Source organism: Meriones unguiculatus, chromosome 3 (genome assembly GCF_030254825.1).
Source record: "Meriones unguiculatus strain TT.TT164.6M chromosome 3, Bangor_MerUng_6.1, whole genome shotgun sequence".
Lineage (NCBI taxonomy): Eukaryota > Metazoa > Chordata > Mammalia > Rodentia > Muridae > Meriones > Meriones unguiculatus.
The window spans coordinates 149,857,657-149,876,312 of NC_083351.1; the positions used below are offsets into that span (position 1 = coordinate 149,857,657).

The 18,656-nt window shown below is 46.9% G+C and overlaps 1 protein-coding gene across 2 annotated transcripts; it reads left to right on the top strand.

The window, feature by feature from the left end:
• Window positions 1-297: 297 nt before the first annotated feature.
• Srd5a3 (steroid 5 alpha-reductase 3) lies at window positions 298-15,748 on the top strand. 2 transcript variants are annotated; one of them, XM_021650959.2, is made up of 6 exons: window positions 299-552; window positions 8,298-8,440; window positions 9,890-9,925; window positions 10,357-10,554; window positions 13,719-13,853; window positions 14,808-15,748. In XM_021650959.2, exons 1-6 carry the CDS (start codon window positions 332-334, stop codon window positions 15,065-15,067), a joined length of 993 nt encoding a protein of 330 aa, XP_021506634.1. In that variant the 5' UTR covers window positions 299-331; the 3' UTR covers window positions 15,068-15,748. The 2 variants fall into 2 exon arrangements, with proteins under 2 accessions (XP_021506647.1, XP_021506634.1); XM_021650972.2 differs by lacking the exon at window positions 9,890-9,925 and having other exon boundaries at window positions 298-552.
• Window positions 15,749-18,656: the final 2,908 nt, after the last annotated feature.

The following is an 18,656-nucleotide window of genomic DNA, read 5'->3' on the forward strand; positions in this document are numbered from 1 at the left end:
ATCAATTCCCCCAAGCTGTTTTAGCCTTCCACCCCCAAGTCTTGGCATACGCCCACTCCACCAAATAAGACTGTGTGACTTATTTACTTAAGACTTGTACTGCTTGCGTGCTCCTGCAGAATTGCAAGCCGGAGTCGCCTCTAAGGAGCGCCTGTGCGGGAACAGAGGTGGTGAGAGTGCAAAGCGCAGCTAGCCAGCGAGGAGCCCCGGGCGGGGCCGCGCATCCCGCCCTGGAGCCGCGTCACCAGCCCGCGCGCCGCCGAGGCGGGGAGGGAGGGGCCGGGGCGCGGGAGCGGCGCGGCGGCGCGCGTGCGTAGCCCGCTCCCCGGCCATGGCTGGCTGGACGGGCGCCGCGCTCTCGGCGCTCAACCCGCTGCGAGCGCTGTGGCTGGCGCTGGCCGCCGCCTTCCTGCTCGCGCTGCTGCTGCAGCTGGCGCCCGGCAGGCTGCTGCCGAGCTGCGCGCTCTTCCAGGACCTCCTCCGCTACGGGAAGACCAAACAGTCCGGCCCGCAGCGCTCCGCCGTCTGCAGGGCCTTCGATGTCCCCAAGAGGTAACCGCGGTGGCCGGGCGCGCCGGCAGGGGGCAGCAGAGGCGGCGCGGGCGTGTGAGCCTCCGCCTGCCCGGAGCCGTCCCCGGAAATGACCGAGCATCCCAAGCTTGGCCGGGACCTCAGGGGCCCCGCCCAAGTTTCTTCATCCCAAATAGTCCGCTTCCCCTCCCCTGAGCTCCATACTTGACGTGGCGACAGGGTCTTCCTCGATTTGCCCATTTGCCTCCCCGACCTGTCACAGTCAGGAAAGAGGTCCAGAGGGTGCCCTCGTGGGGCTGCGCCGGCATCCCTAACCTGCATCTCAGCAGGTGCGCTGGCACGCTGGCCCAAGAGGCTCCATCCTGGAAGACTGAGTAACCAAGTTGTGAAATACTAAAATCGTTGAGGCACAAGTAGATTGAATCCACTCAGGGTATGTGAAACCGGCTACATGTTTTCATTTTTGGCCCATACTGAATTCAGTATGTAGGAGAAGTCAGTTTCACACTGTTCTAGATAGTAAAGCTGTGTCCTCTTTTTTTTTTTTTTTTAATTCGTCATACATTTGCGTTTAGAATGGAATTTGAAGGAAGTTTAGAACTGAATGTGACGGGTTGTTTTCAAAAGTCTGTAGACAGTCCTCTACCTCTGCAGATGGTGATGGTGGTGGGGCATTGAAAGAACACTGAACAAGTCCAGCTCTGTCTTGACTTTTGGGAGAGCGCTCTATCCTGGGATTTGTGTGAGTAGAGAGCCACATCACTGCGAAGAATGAATGGTAAAGAGATAGGGCCTGAAAGATCTCTTTCTTGGAGGCTCAATTTTTAAAATACGGGCAAATCCTGCCATCCTAGGGCAATTTGGTTTGATTGTGTCCCTTCCTGCTAGACAGCAATTTATTTTCTGACTTTTGAGAAAAGGTCCTAGTGTCTCTGAATTTCAAAACACACTGAAAAAAACCATTTCTCCCCTTTCTGTCTCTGGATGGGGCACCTCAACGGGTTACACTCACATTAGCTAACAGCCAAGAAGAAGGTGGACCTTCCCTGTATTCACCCCAGTAACACTTGGTACTCTGGGCTTCTTGTAATTTCTACAGTATTGTGAAATAATAAGTTTTCCTTCTTCCAGAACTCTAGAGTAGAACCTCCCATGGTGATTGTTGATTTCTCCTAAATCGAGCCTTTGATTTCATTTCGGTACTGGGGATGGTCCAACAAATCCAGGCCAGTAAGGAAAGGTGTTTTTAAGTGAGGCGGAAGAAAGAGAGAAAAAAAGACAACCAGAGCATTTGCATGAAAACTGACAAGGTCTTCAGAAGAACAAATGGCAACAAAAATTGTTCCACGTTCCTTCTTGCATATCCCTTTCCTTTTAAATTGCTGCCTCCCCATTTATATGAAAAAGGGATAACAAGAGATGGATAAAGTAACATTCTGTTGCTGGCTTTGCACTTCCTTCTGTTTTCCGAAGTATTTTCAATGACATTGTGCTTAGCACTTTCATAATGAGAGGGGGAAAAAAAAGATAGTGAGTTGGAGGCCACCACCACAGCTGAGTTGCCCGTGTGTCATAAGCTGATGACTCCCAACACTAAATGCCTTTCTTCATTTAGCCTTCATGACAGATCTGTGAGGGACATGTCACTGTCCTAATTTCTACTGGGAGGGACCTGTCATTGTCACCATCCTCATCCATGTGCAAATACGTGTGTACATTCAGGCTTGTTGTACAGTGAGTGTGGCGCCTAGACCTGGAGTCCCGCCTGTTGCTGTAGGATCCCAAACTCTTAACCTCCAGCTTGCCTCGTTGGCAGGCTCTTGCACCGTGCAAGCCTGAGTCATGTCTGAGAGATGGAATGGCTCAGGATTTACCCGCAGAGGGCGGCACTTCGTAGTTTCTCGGTTAATTCAGATTTTATAGTACGTGGTGATCTTAGCCAATGTGCTTACTCCTTAAGTACTTTGAATAGTTTGTCCTTGTGTGAGATGTAATGACATCCTCAGGAATGAGAACAGAAAGCCTATGACTTCCACTCTTACAGACGGGCAGCCCGGAACCACGTTTCTGCACATAGGGTAGTATTTAGGTCATTTCATTTGTGATTTCCTCCTAAGGAAGCAAGAATAAGTCAGTTCCTGGAATGTCGTTTTCTGTTCTCCAGCCTGGTACCCGTTGTTTGTTTGTTTGTTTGTTTGTTTATTTGAGTTTCAGGGGTTTGTTTGTTTGTTGTTGTTGTTGTTTTGTAAAGCAAGGCAAAAGCAGGTTTTCTTGTTTTGATTCAGTCCCTGGGGAAAGTGTAAAAATAAGTGATCAGGACCAAGAGTCTTATTATTCTTGGCGTTTACAGAAGAAACACGTCTGTTTCTAAAATTTCAAAATAGCTACAAGTAGCATGAAAGGCAAAATCACTGAGCTGGGATCACTCTTCGGGTCAGATGCTGCCCAGTTTTCTGTCCTAGAGTCCAGGAGCATCAGGGGTTCTGTGGACTAGATACAGATTACGCCTTTATCTTCATCGCCCTCTTGCTGAAATGTTAGCATTTTCTTAATTATGAATGTTATCAACAGGTCAATAGAAATGTCTCCAAGTTTGTGATAGAATATATAATGCATTAAATAATATTGAAGACCCCTTGAGAAAGTATTGCTCCAATAACCACAAAAACATAGTGGTTATTCACCACTAGACCTTACTATTCAGGACACAGAATTGCATGAGTTCTGCATGGCATGAACTTGAGTTTTAATCATTGGACTACCTAGCTGGCCATATAATTGATTTTCTTATTATCTTCCATGTGTCTTGTACTTGTGGTGACATTTTGAGGAGGGTCTAGGGCCTCTGTCAAGGAGCGTTTGCATTTGTCATCGGCTGTAGCATCCCCAGCTCCAGCCTGGAGGCGATAAGGCCCTCCCACCAGAATATTTGGAACAAAGGGTAAGAGGTTGGATGCTCAGTTGGCTTGGTGATTAGCCTTGAGTTTTGAGAGTCACCAGATGAGCTAGTTACCATGTCCTCGCTGATTTAGCTTACCCGTTTTCCCAGAGGGCCTGTTGTGTACCTCAAAGGAAGTCTAGGCTCCTTGAAGCTTATAGGCAGACAGAAAAAAAAAATGTGTAAACAAATTTCAGAGAAGCAAAATCTTTTCCGAGGGAGATAAATGCTCCAGAGGAGAGCCGGCGAGGTTATTTGAGCAGGACCAAGTTGTGAGGAGGGACTACCTGGCGTGGATGGGAGAGACGCCCTTCACAGAGTCTTGTGGGCCCTGATGGATTGGGAGCGTGTTCTGGGGGTGGAAGCTGCTGAGGGCTTTGTGGTGGCCAGGGAAACACTCCATCATAGGACTTACCAAGGGTGGTGCTGTTGTGTGGGAAGGACCGAGTAGGAGGCTGCTGTGTTAGTCCAGGAGGGAAACAGTGGTACTCACATGGGTCACAGCTGCAGCGTCACAGTACCTGCAGGTGTCATAGGGTGGGGGTGGCATTCAAGTAGCAGGGGGCCTAGTCATCTGGGTCGGACTCGGTGAACATCAATCAGTTCCCTTCCCTAATGACCCTGAAGCTCTCGTGGCCTAGCTCTGGGGCCGGTACCAGTACCAGCACTCAGTGCACATGTATGTTAAATAAGGTTGTGTTTCCTGGGCTTCAAACCACAGAGCAGCTTCCACCCTACAAAGTCTTAGCTCCTTCTGACTGTGCACCCTGCAGCTTGCTCCTACCGAACCTATTTCAGTTCAGGGCCTCCCCACCAGTCCTCATGCTACCACAGAGCTTTTTGCATGACCTGAAATCTTCCCTTTCACCTGCCCCACGGGTAAAAGTGTAGATATTGTTATCTGCACTGAGGCCTCCCCTACCTGCCTTACTTAAGATGACAATTCCACAACCCCCAACAGTCCTTCCTTCTCCTTCCTGCATTGATACAGCCCATAATAATCACCGAAGTTGCTATTAGGCAAAGGAGTACCCACACCAAGTCTTGTGCAGTCAGAAGATCTCTGTGTCCCTACTCCCAGGACCTAGAAAACGGCACTTCTAGGAAGTAAGTTACGGGAAGAGGAAAGAGGGGGGATGTGTTAACCCAGAAGGCACTGGGGTTTTGAGGTCTATGTTTTTGGTGGGTCTTTGCTGACTCTTTAAATACAAGCAAGAGATAGGACCTCCTGTAAGGACTGGAAAGTGTTTTCTGTAGAAAGACGTTCAGACTGCAGAACAAAACATGAGACAAAAACAGTGTAGTGTGTTTAAATGAAAAGTGCCATGGAACAAGTAGAGAGAGCCGTGTAAGTGTGTAAGGCACGGCCCAGCAACTCATTCGAAACAACTGATTCACTTCCTTATAGGTTTCACATAAACTTGGAAGTCTGTGATGTGGAGCTAGGTAAACAGGTTCAAGCAAGCCTCCTCAGCAGGCAAGAGCGCAACAATGTGACATAAACACCAGTCACTCTGGCTGCATGGAGAGCCAACTACTGCCACTGCTGTGACCTTGGATAAGGAACCCTTAGTTTCCCATGTGCCATGTGAAGAGAGCAAACTGTGGGGTTGTGACAGTAAAACTTCATAATCATGCCTCTTCCCCCCCCCAGTTCTCCGTCTACATCCTTTACATCACACCTAAATAGTCTCTATGTCACCAACAGATGGATGTTTCATTTGTTTTACCTTGGTTTTTTTTTTTTTTTTTTTTTTTTGTTTAGGGGTTTTTGCCAGCATACATGCCTGGGCACCGTGTCCATGCCTGGTGCCCCTGGAGGCTAGAAGGGAGAGTCATATATCCTTTGAAAAAATTGGGTGGTTGTGAACTGCCATGTGGTTCTAGGAATCAAACCTTGGTCCTTTGGAAGAGCAGCAAGTGCTCTCCTTCACTGCTGAGCCATCCCCCAACCCCTCAGATGGATGTTTTGAAACTTTGGAAGGGATTGGATAATGGTGTTCTTTTTAAAATGCTTTATTTTGGTATGCCTGTCTGGATCCCCATTACAAAAGACAGCTTCCTTACAGGGCCCCGTCTCCTCTGCCCTGTCCCCTCTTCTCCAGGTCATGCCACACAGCCAGCCACAGGGGAGCCAGAGGTGGAGCACACCCAACATGTCCCCCTCTCCGTGCCTTTGCAGCCTTTCAAAGTGTACGAGGTGACCTCCCTTAATAGAAGTCCGTCCATTCCCCTGCAAAGCTTGTCACTTCATGTAGAATGTTTAGACTTAAGAGTGTACACCATCAAGTGAGGTCACACAACCTCAGAAAGAGACAGACCAAGTGTTCTCGCTCCACAGGCTCTAGCCAATGATACATGTATATGCAAACACGCGTATGTGTGGGTACACTATAACATAAAGAGAAAAGGCTAAGTAAAAGGAGTGAGAAAGGACACAGTTAGGAAAGTGGATATAGAACTAATTGGTTTTCTAGTTCTAATTCTGCCATGAATTTTTGGTGGCAGATAAGTGCGTAAAATATATTAGATACTGAAAGTGTAAAATCTAGTGTACAAGTCCACAGCTCCTGTTCCAAATGCCCAAACTTACAATATAGAAGTTACTGAGTGTATACACCTTGGTTCTGGCTAGTTTTGGTGTGTGATGTTTTTATTTATTTGCAGATTTTTTAAATAATAAAGTTTATACTTCTTTAAAAGGAAGTGTGCAAGCATTGCATGTTCTGTGCAGGTGTCCCTTCCAGAAAAGCCATCCCAACAACCCATCCATCTGGTCCCTTATCTAACGTTAAGACAGAGACCAGGTCAGTTTACATTCTTGAAGCTCATGCTTGCAGAACTTGGCCTAAAACCCTTCAAGTGGGCCCTAAATATTTATGAAAGAAAAAAAAAATTAGGTTAAGTGCCTAGCCCTTCCCTCCCCCTAGAACCTGAAGTTAAAACTGTCCTCAACCTTCTCCAGTGACTGGGGGCCTCAGCCCACACCTGTGCTCAGTGCCAGATAGTACGTCTTAAGGATGACCTGGAATACAGCAGAGTCCAGGAGCTGTGCTGGAGATGGCTGCGATGCATGAACTTTTGAGAAAATGAGCCCTCTCTTCTGGTGGTTTCTGAATAGTTGGGTGGATGGTCCCGGTGCGATTTGCCAGCTGCAGCTGGGAGCACAGAGAGGGCTGCAGCGGGGTGATTGGATTGGTTTTGTCAAACTGGGCTTATGGGCATGGGTGAGAGCTCTGACTTCTTTTACAAGTGTATTCTCACCTGTCCAGGCTTCGGAGCCTATATTTAGTCCTTTTTGACTCTAGGTCATCCCTGATTGTCACAAGCCAGCGTGAAAAGAAGAAAAGGAATTCATTATTGGGTCATGAAAGACCGAGGAGGGTCACACGATCACCTCAAATGATTTGAATATAGGAAAACTTGTAAATTGAACCTCCCGAACTCAAAAATATGAAATGCTTCAACATCCAAAACTTTTTTCGACAGTGCCCCATGTGGAAAAAATTCCATACCTATCTTCATGAGATTGGTGATGGTGAAATGGCAGATACGCTAAACAGTATCATTCATATAAAGTCACCTTTAGCATATTAGGTATAGAAGGTATTAGTTATATGAGTACATCCTGTGTTTAGACGTGGGTTTCACGCTTCAAGTTCTGACAGTGTATATGCAAAGGAGAGACTGTGTCACACCGGGTCTATCTTGAGCATAGGAGACCTCTAAAGCCCACCCCCACAATGACACACTTTCTCCAACAAGACCACACCCACTCCAACAAGGCCACACCTCCTAATAGTGCCACTCCCTATGGGCCACACATTGAAACAGGAGTCGATGGGGGCCATTCCTATTCAAACCACTGCAATGGCTACAGCCACAGTAGGCCAGTAATGCCAGCACTGTAACCAGCAAAGACAGGAGGATTGCTGGAATCTGCCTCCACAAAATAGCTCAGTGGTCCACATGGTAGACTAAATGATTTTGTTTCAGCAAATCAGCATCATTTACGTTAAGGTATAGCACTGCTAATTTCATTTTATTGGTTTTGTGCCTTTATGTATATTTGCTTTGTAAAATAGGTTCTGCAAAATAGGCTCGTGGTCTTAGTTGGAGAACTATAATCATAAGGAGTTGCTACCTGGCATTATTGTTGTAATCTTTTTTACATTGTAAAAATTTAACTTGAAAGGGTGGAGGAGAAAGATAATGGACCAGGTAGTAAAAGCCTGCGGCATAAGCTTGAGAACCCGTTTGAGCCCAAGCACCCACATAAAAGCCAGACATAGTCCAAGCACCTGTAATCGTAGTGCTAGGGAGGCTGGGACTTGTTGACTGGCTAGTTTAGCTGAAGTTGCAGGCAGTTATGAGCTGGCTGACGTGGGTGCTGGAAATCCAACTCGGGTACTCTGCAGCAGCTGTGCGTGCGCGCATGCGTGCACAAGTGATAATAAACTGAAAAATTTTAAGATAAGGTACATTGGACTAGAAAGATGGTTTAGCAGTTAAGAGCATGCCCTCCTGTTTCAGAAGGCCAAGTTTCATTACTGCGATCCAGTTTGGGATCTAAAAGACTTTCATAGAGCTCACTGGTGTTAGCATGACCCAGATCTTCTGTGAGGGAGCAGCGGCTCCTCATGAGATTTGGGGACCACTCTTGTTTCCCAGAGATGAGAGATCGTTAACTGACCCCCTTTTCACTTCAGTTTAATGAGTCTCATGATTTGGAATGTGGATGGAGGGCCCAGGTAGAGGACGGACCTTAGTCTTCCTGGGACTTGGAGAGGTCTGGCTGGCTGTTGCCTAACTCTTCCTCTTGTTGCAGGTATTTTTCTCACTTCTACGTCATCTCCGTGTTATGGAATGGCTACCTGCTCTGGCTCCTCTCTCAGTCTCTGTTCCTGGGAGCGCCTTTTCCAAACTGGCTCCGCACTTTGCTCAGAACTCTTGGGGCCACGCAGTTCCGAGGTAATTTGGCTCCCTAGCCTGTTCCTGGTTCCTGAACAAGGTTCTCACCAATCGGGTCCCTCTGCAGGGCCTGGAAAGTGGAGGGGAGACAGTTTGCATGGTTAGTTGGTCCCAAGTCCTCACTGAGCTGTGGCACAGCCCAGGGTCAGGCTCTGTTCTGCCTCCTCGCAAGCGTGCTGAATGCAGGACAGGCTGTTCTCCTCTGATATTATTACTATGTGATAATCTTACGAAGAGGGCCTCACACGTGCTGGGGAGGCTTTGGAAATCCCGCAAGTTTGCATTGAAACATTTATCATTTATACACCTGCAGCCAGAATCGTGCCTCAGGGCTCACAGAAATTTGATTTGGGTTTGGGGACTGGTGAAATGGATCAGTGAGTAAACCTGTTAGCCACCAGGCACTGTGATCTGACTTTCACCTGTAGGACCCACACTTTGGAAGGAGGAACTGACTTCTACAAGTTATCCTCTGTCCTACAGAACACACACAAATATACACGAGTAAATAAATTAGCTAATTAAAATTAAACAAAGTTTTGTTCTGTTGCAAGTCTTCATTTAAATAGTGAAGCTGTGAATAGCAGTATAAAGGGCTCTGTAGAAGGGGATGGGGTCCCTAATGGTTATACACCCTTTAGTTCCTCACTGTGGTTATGTATTTGGAAGCTAGATTTGAGGAGTTTTCATTACTTATTTAGCCTGTTCATAAAGAGTTAATAAAGGGTTTTAATATTCTTAAAATACAAAGATCAGAGTGAATCTATACTGATAGAAGTTAGAATGGAGTCCTTAACCTTGGGACAGCCTGAAGCAGGGTCATCCTTAGAAAGTAGCAGTGGGGGCCGCTGGTCAAGCCCCCCCCTTTTTTTCTTTTCAAATATTTTTATTTATTCATTTTACATCCTTATTGTAGCTCCATCCCTCCTTCTTTCCCAGCCTCACCCTTCATTCCTCCCTCCCCTTTTCCTCAGAAAAGGGGACTCCCTTTCCCATCCACTGTAGCTCAGCAAGTTACATCAGGACTGAGTGTGTCCTCTTCCCCTGTGGCCTGGCAAGGCAGTCCTACCAGGGGAAAGTGATCAAAAAGCTGACAAGTGAGTCTGTGTCCAATGCAGTCCCCACTTCCTTTACTAGAAGACCCACACGAGGCCTAAGCTGCCCATCTGCTACATCTTCGTAAGGAGCCTAGGTCCAGTTCATGCATGGTCCTACTCCTTAATCAGGATGCCAGTAAGACGTGGGAGTCAAAATTGACCAAGCTGTGTCCTTGTGCTGTGTGTCTATGTTACTCTTTTAAAAAGGCAGACTGGATCTTACAGTATTTAAAATGAGCTTTTCTTCTTACTTCCTTGGAGCACTTAATGATGGGCCCATAGGAAAGTAGATCTTGGGACCCACTCACTATCTCTGTAAACAAGTAATACCTTTCTCTTTTTCTTTTGGCAGCACTGGGGATGGAGTCCAAGGCCTCCCAAATGCTAGGCAAGTGCTTCACTGCTCAATTCTATCTCCTCTCCTTTATTTTTGAAGTCTGAGAAGAAATACTGACCTGTTTGAGCCCCTGCCCCTGTCTCTACCTTGGTGGGTAGGTAGGTGTGACCCCAGGAGCCCACGAGATAGGACTGTCCCAACGTCATCACGTTACTCCCTAACTGCCAGCATTCAGCATGTTGGCACGGGAACTAGAACCCCATGGACCCTTCCGTGGTGATGCCCATGTGGCCTGAAAGGCTCTTCCATAACAGAGATGCCATTCAATGTGGCTGTGTCCTCACAGCTTGGAAGAGGAAGTCTTTGGTTTACATAGCCTCACCAGCCCTTTGACGTTGGTCTTATGTGGAGCCAAGGGTAAACACAACCCTTGGCTCAATCCTGGAGGAGAAGCTCTGACCGTGCCACCTTGTGTGTTGCAGTGGGTGAGCTGGCTCTGTCTGCCTTCTTGGTGTTGGTGTTTCTCTGGGTCCACAGCCTGCGGAGACTCTTCGAGTGCTTCTGCATCAGCATCTTCTCTAACGCGGTCATTCACATCGTGCAGTACTGTTTCGGGCTTGTCTACTATGTCCTGGTTGGCCTGACGGTACTGAGCCAAGTGCCCATGGATGACAAGAATGGTGAGTGGCCCTTGCCGTGGTCCAAAAGTCATCATGTCAAAAGGAAGATATGTCAATCATGACTGCTAGAGCCTGAGAAACACTAGCATAAAGCAGCCATCACTGCTTTCAGTGACAACTCTAAAGTACAAATCATTCCTGAGAATGTTTAAGGATTATGAAGTTAAGCTGCGTGGGGTCGACTTATAGGGAGGTAGGAAGTATGGATGAACTCTGAACAGGAGGCGGGAAACTCCAAAGAAGAGACTATAAAGAAAGAGGCATCAAAGGAGGTGGCCTCACCAAGATCCAGTTATCGGGGAGTGAGAAGCCACTATATGGGATTAAATCACAGAAAATGAGACTAAGGCACTTCAGGTGAATGGTTCTGATTTGAAGAAGGAATGCAATCTCTTGCCATTAATTCTTGGGATGACTGTCCTTAGAACAAAGCCTTTCTTCCTGTGGGGCAGCCTGAGGGAAGAGGAAAACTGTGTGAGTTGGTAACTGGAGATTGCCTTAAGGTTTCCTTGGTGATTAATGGAGATTGTCTTCATGCTCTCTAGCCAGGAGGAGGGAAGCCAACCTTTGTATTTGAGAAGGAAGTGAAGTAGGTTGTTGTTTTATATGGGACTAGGAAGCTACATATGACTATCAGTTTCATGAAAACAATATGTGCAGATAATATAGAGCTCTTATCCTTTTGGGTGATTGGAATGGCTGTTTTAGGGCTGAGGTTAACTTGACATTTCAGCCCCTTTGTCCATGTCCTATATCATGAGTTGAGAGAGAGATCTGTATTTCCAACTCTTGGCGATTGAGCCTTCTGTTGTCTGATTTCAGTCTCAGAGTGCTCCTTGAAGCCCACTCTGTTGCTGTAATGCACTTCCCGAGGCTGTAAGAGTTATCGGAAAGGCGGCTTATTGATCAGGTAGCACCTCGATGTGTGAATTATTTACCGTTCAGTCAGCATCTCTTCTAATTTCTCCAGACTTCGTTTAGCTTTAGTTTCTTTTCTGTTGCTATGATAAAATACTGTGGCCAAGACAGCTTCCTGAAGGAAGAGCTTATCTTGGCTCACAGTTACAGAGGGCTCAGAGTCAGTCACAGTGGGAGGCACAGCAGCAAGCTGGTAGGAAGCTGAGAGATCACATCTCCCCCGTAAGTAAGAAGCAGAAAGAGAACCGGAAGTAGCGAGAAGCTATATAGTCTCGACTGTATCCTCTAGTTTACATACTCCCTCCAGCATGGCTGCTCCATCCGAGCATCCACAAACTGTACCGTCAACTAGAGACCGGTTGTCCCAATCCCTGAGCCCGGAGAGGACGTTTCTCATCTAAACCACCAGGGTAGTCATCAGTCAAGTCAGTCTTAGCCCCAGCTCTTCCCACGGCGGCATTCCGACGCTCAGCCAGCCCCATGGCTTTGGCCCAGAGGTGCTTTCCTGCCCACTAGCTCTCTCTCTCTGTCTGCTTCTGTTGGCCTTACATCACTTTTCTGAACTTTCTTCTGTGGCTTGAGCACAGCTTCTACCTTCTGCCCAATAAAAATGTTCAAAGAGGCAGCCAAGACACATACACACGACATATTTTGCCAAGCACTTCCTTGTGGAGCTGCTTCTGTTTCACCTGCTTACCCCTCGAGAGGTCACCTGGGGTCATCAGGCAGTATGATTGTACAAGTTAGCTATTTCTGTTGTCAAGACCAAACACCCGACAAGAAGCAGCTTAGTGAAGAGGGCATGGAGGTGGGAGAGCGCTGCCTAGCAGTGGGCTTATGTGTCTTGTCCAGGCCTGGCAGGTGGGTCACACCTATATTCCCAGCACCTGGGGTACAGAGGCAAGAGGATCACTTCAAGTTCAAAGCCAGCTTTGTCCATATACTGAATTCCAGGCTAACAAGGCCTACACAGCAAGACCCTATCACAGCAACACAAAGCAGAATTCACCAGAATAGTGGGAAAAGCTACCTTTGCCGTCCGGGGGATCTGAGAGAAATGCTGTAGATTTGAGTGTCTGCTGGGCCTGTGTCACTTGGCTGAGTTTCTCTGAGCTCAGAACCTCGGTGATGAGGGCCACAGAATGACCTCACAGGGCCCTTATGCACGTGTCTGTTGCCCAGAAGAACCAGGGTTAGAACTGCAGTTGCCAAAGGTGAATTTGCTGGGTTCTTGTAGCCACTGCTTCCCACCTGTGGGTTTCTGTGTAGAGCAGTGTGACCCTTGGAGCTCTTACCCAATCAGTTCTTAGGGCTTTTTTAGGGCTTTGGCTTAGCTCCAGGGCCCGAGGCTTTTGCCACTGGACAATGTTTGCTTCTTCAGTTAGGACAAGGAAGTCTGTTGTGCTAACAATGGTGAGGATTCCATTTGCCTTTTCAATGCTATGGCTTGCTTGTGGAGCCCTTCAACGCCTGCCTTCCCTTCTTGCCACTACATCAAAAGAAAGGTCATGCTACCAGGGGCTTCGGCTTTGGGGACAGTGTCTCAGACTAGGCTCTCTCTAAACCCAGAAAGGGCATCATTTTTGCTGCTCCTCTTGGTGTTTAACTTTCTTCTCTTTATGAGAGACCTCACCTTTTACCTCAGAAAGTTTCTTTCCTGTCCAGAACTAGGCAGACTAGACTCATATTCTCTCAACCCCCCTCCCTCTCTCTCTCTCTCTCTCTCTCTCTTCCTTTCCCTCCCTCTTCTCATCTTTGTTGTCTAAGTTGACCTTGAACTCCTAGGTACTTGGCTGCCCTTGAACTCATGATCCTCTTGCCTCAACTTCCCAAGTACTAGACTAGCAGGCATGTAATCACCATGCCTAGGTTAGCTCAGCTTTCTAGGTTCAGGAACTCCCTGGCAGGGCTCTGGGTGGCAGCTCAGGGAGATGTTTCTCTCAAGAATTTTTTCTTGATGGGAAAAGGTGAGCAAGGCAACTTAAAACGGGACTCAGCCATAGAAGCAGCAAGCAGTCTTCACCACACAGTAATTCACCCAGGGATGGGCCAAGTTCTCGCCAGAAGCATGTGAAGAACATTCGAGAGAAGATGTCAGTATGGTCTCTGCCTGTGGCCAGCGGAGCTGCAGAGACTAAGAAGTAGCCCCAGCTGTCCAGAGTCGACTACGGGGATAACATGACGACTCAGATCCCGGAGCTCTGCAGCTGCAGCCTTGGCTAACAGGACAATTCCTGTCTCCACAGTGTACGTCCTGGGGCGGAATCTACTAAAACAAGCTCGGTGGTTCCACATCCTGGGGATGATGATGTTCTTCTGGTCATCTGCCCATCAGTACAAGTGCCACGTCATTCTCAGCAACCTCAGGAGAAACAAGAAAGGTGAGGGCTCTTCTGGAGCCTCTTAGATGGGCTCAGAGGTGGGCTTTCTCTGTCCCTTCATTCCTTTCCTCCCTTCCCTTGTCAATATCAAATACTCCCTTTTGACGAAACACCTTCCAGAAGCGTGGTCCTCTGGCTGGTGAAATGAGGTGGCAGATCTCAGATTTAGGTCTGATGGTCTGTGGTTCTGTCCTGTACCCAGCTCTGGGGACAGCACAGCACACATGTGTTTGACTGGCATGTAGACAGCTCATCTCAGTATGGAGTCCTGTGACCCAGCTGAAAGGAAGAGACGCAGCTTCTGAGTTAGCCTGGCCTGACTCATCATGGATACAGTTTGCATTATTCTTGTTTTATAGACGAGGAAACTAAGGTGCAGTGAGATTACACAATTTACATGAAGTTACGCAGTTACCAACTGGGAGAGTCAGGATTTGAACTCACCCACTCTGACTGTGGCATCTGAACCCTTATGTGCTTGTTAGAACTGCTGGGAAACCTGAGCAGAGACTTTTTCAGGTGCTTTGTTTTGTTGAGGGTTTTTGGTTTTGTTTTTTGTTTTTGTTTTCATTTGGTTTTGGTTTTGGTTTTTCTTACTACTGTTGTTTTGAGACGGGGTGAGTCTGGTATAGCCCTGGCTATCCTGGAACTCGCTAAGTAGCTAGCCTCAAACCCACAGAGTTCTTCCTGCCTTGGCCTCCTGAGATCAAAGGCATGTACCACCACTCCCAGCAGGCCTTTCCTTTTGAGACATAGTCTCACTATGCGGCACTAGCTGGCCTTGAACTCACAGAGGTCCACTTGCCTGTGCCTCCCCAGCGCTGAGATTAAAGCCATGCCATACCTGTGCCTGGCTAAGGTTGATGGACAGTGGAAGTGGGTGTGATAGTTGGTAGAGTTTCTGTCAGTGGCTCTGGAAGTGCACTGGTAAAACAGCACCGTGTTCCATTTCAGGTGTGATCATTCACTGCCAGCACAGGATCCCCTTTGGAGACTGGTTCGAATATGTGTCTTCGGCTAACTACCTAGCAGAGCTGATGATCTACATCTCCATGGCCGTCACCTTCGGCTTCTACAACTTAACCTGGTGGCTGGTGGTGATGTATGTCTTCTTCAGCCAAGCCCTGTCTGCATTCTTCAACCACAAATTCTACAGAAGCACATTTGTCTCCTACCCAAAGCACAGGAAGGCTTTCCTCCCGTTTTTGTTTTAAAGGCAGACTGTATGGGGACAGATTCCAGTGCTGGAGACTCTGAGACAGAGACTGAAGTACGCCTCCTGCAGGAATGCTGACATTTTCCGTTCTACTTCAGTGCTGAGCTGTGTCCACTGAGCAAGCCAGTGCTCCTGGAGGAGACATCCGGGCAGGACCTGCACTTGCGGGCTCTGCTTTCTGCCAAGCTTTACCGAGCCAACCAACTGCTGACAAGCAAATGGGCATCTCCAAGCTGCTTTAGGCTCATACTAACCAGCAGTATGAACAGCTTCTCATGCATGCATGGTTGAATGCTCTCTCTCGTTCTCTTCTATTCTTTCTTGTTCTCTCTCTTATCTAAGAAAGAAACAAGATCACCTGTGTCTGGGGTAGCCTTGGGAACAGTGAACTGGACTGAATGCTGTGGGATATGATCAGTTTTTCTTGAATGTTTTATGTCAATAAAAACAGAAACCTCTGAAAATAACATGAATGTATGGTATCATACCAGTGGTCCCAGAGAGAAAGGAGTTTGCTGGTGTTAGTTAATATTCTGAAGTTTCCTATCAGTATCTCCACTTACATAACTGCTGCCCTGAAAACCTACCTAATAGTACGCTTGCAAACCTCTTTGAAAGAATTCTCTTTTTGACATGTGTACTGAAAACATTGAGAAATAAAATATTTTTATACCATGCATACAGACATGCCCTGGACTGAAAGAAGCGGTCTCACTCTATCCTCTCTCAGACTGTGTTAGCATACGCCTGTGTCTGTGTCAACGAGTAGAGAAAACCCAAACTATACTAGGAATAAAGTTACATCTCGAATAGCGTATGTTAAAGGAAATATCCAGTAGGGTCAAAGGGAAGTGGAGGCTTGGGGTGAAAGAGACTGAAGTGAGAAAGAATAACATTGTTCGAGCATCAGGAAAATCCTACATCCCTGCAGTGGAACCCTTTGTGGGCCTGGATGTGGCTGGATGGCCAGTGCTTGCCTGGAGTATCTGAGGCTCTGAATTTAGCTCCTAACACTGAGAAAAAACTTGGGCATACTGCTTACTAGCTGAAGTACTTGGTTTATGGCTTTGGTTTTGGTTTGCTTGTTTTGTCTTTTCTTGGTTTGTTTTGTTTTGTTTGAGTCAGGGTCTCATGTAGCCCACGCTGCTTTGAAATCATTATGTACCAGAGGGTGATCTTGCCCCCCCCCCCTTTTTTTTTTGCTCTTGCACTTTTGACCCTCCTGACTCAGTCTCCCAAGTGCTGGAATTTCAGGTATGTGCAGTCCAGTGCTGTGGGCTGAAGCCAGTACCTCATGCGTCTTACACATCTGTCCATGTCTCCAGCCCCCAGCTTCCTCAGTTAATGCAGTATCATATACTCTGCTGAGTAAGACATCCCTAGAGTTACAAACCAAGGCTGTTTAACTGATGGGAGTTTCAGTCTAACATATTTTAAATATTTATGTACTTATCTTGCAGTGAGGGGGTTGAGCTCAAGGCTTCACAAAAGCTAGGCAGACCCTTTTATTACTGAGCTACACTCTATGCCTCTTAATCTAATTTTAAACACATTATTGTGGGGCACAATAATAAGAAGTGAGAAGTGTTTTGTTTGAGGCAGAGTCTCTCCAGTATCTCTGGCTGTTCTGGAACTTAGTACGTGGACCAGCCTGGCCTCAAACTCACAAAGATCCACCCACTTCTGCCTCCCAAATGCTGGGATTGAAGGCATGTGCCACCACACCTAGCTACAGATAAGGAACCTCTGATAGACAGAGCAAGGAGAGCACCAAAATCTAACTTGGTGAGCTCATCAGTTTTATTGTGGTTACTAACAAGAGTATGAGTGAGATGTTACTTAGAGGAACAGAAAAGACTCAGACAGTTGCATCACCAAGGCCCACCCCAGGATGGGTGACAGCTCACAAAAGCTGGGGAAACTGGAGCACAGCACAGCCTGCAGGCAGCTCAACAGGTTAGACAGTGTCCTCTCCAGGCAGCTCAGCCGGTCTCTGCTCCTTCCAGTCAGCTTAGCTTGTCTGAGTGTCTCAGCAGTCCTTACATGTTATATATTTGGGGGGGAGGGGCCTTGTGAATTTGCTCAGTTCCAGGGACTTCCTGAAGCCATTGAGTTGTTTCTTTCCTGAGTTTAATGAGCTTCCCTACAGGATGGAATGTTCCAACTCTTGTGTTTAATGAGCTTCCCTTAAAATGGAAGGTTTAAGTCTTGGAGGAATGTGCCATCTAACACACGCTTACCAAAATCCATCCTGAAGCTCCGATGTGAATTTTTTGGTTGTGTTTTCTCTATCTACCATCAATTAAATCACCATCTAATCATGAGTAATTATTCAAATAAACGAGGTTTATCATTTAGAATTTGCTGTCTTTGGGACCAGGGTTCAGAAACATAACTCTTCCAACATAGGAGATGGCTGTAAATCGTATGGTAGTCTGTTCCTAACTCCCATACAAATAGCATGCACGACTTTAAACAGTTTAAGGGAAAGTTATATTTTACTTTAGGATGAAATTTTATACCTAAGTTCAACTGAGGATTTAGACTTTGGAGTAAAATAAAGAACATCTCAAAAAAAAAACAACAACAACAACAAAAAAAAAAGAACATCTCTCCTGTGGGGTCTGTCAATGAGAAAGCACCAGTTTCCTGTTTATACCCCTCCCGCCCTTTGCTAACCCTTGCACACTGTCCGTTATTTCTGTCTTCCTCTTCTCCCTTGCACAAGCATGTCACTTCTAGGTGAAGATGAAAGAGGGAATAGAGAAGTGTTCCAAAGGTCTCAGAACAGGGCTGGGATGTAGCTCAGTCCCTACAGCAACAGCCCAGCATGCCTGGGTCCCTCAGCCTGCTCCCAGACAATGTAAAAAACCAGGTGTGTGCGTACCCGTCATCCAAATACTTGGAAAATGGAGGCAGGAGGATCAGAAGGTCAAGGTCACCCTCGCCTTACATAGCAAGTTCAAGGCCATCTTGAGCTACATGAGACCCTCCTCAGAAAAGGAAAAAAAAAAGCAGGCATGGGCACGTGTGTGTGACTTCGTGAATAAAGTAGCTTGAGTGTTGGGTGGGGCCTAAGCAGCGCAGCATACTTGAGAACCATGCTGCATCTAAAGGGGCTGATTCAGCACTGAGGTTTGTGTTTATGAAAATGCTCCAAAAAGGAGAGTACCATACAGATTCACAACTGCTTCACAAGGATGACCCAGAAACAGCTTCACACCCTGGGCTGTATCAGCAACACTGTCAAGTTAGGAAATGGTGCCACACTACCTCAGAACAACATTCTCTACAGCAGTGTGCTGAAAGGTAGCCTTTGTTTTGGGGCTGCAACTCATCCTGCACACTAACATTTTCTTAGAGTGTGCGCCGAGTATTTGTCTCCACAATGTTGTGTTTCGTGTTATATTATTAATGTGGTGAGTGTCTATTACTGTGATCTGTTAGAGGTAAAATATACTAGTATCCCCCAAATATTCGTGTATTAGAGGCTGGTTGCAGCTATCGGGTTTAAGTGGTGATTAGAAGGCTGAAGAGGATCCTGTCCTGTTTCATGTTTTGTCCTTCTTCCAATGTCCATCCCATTT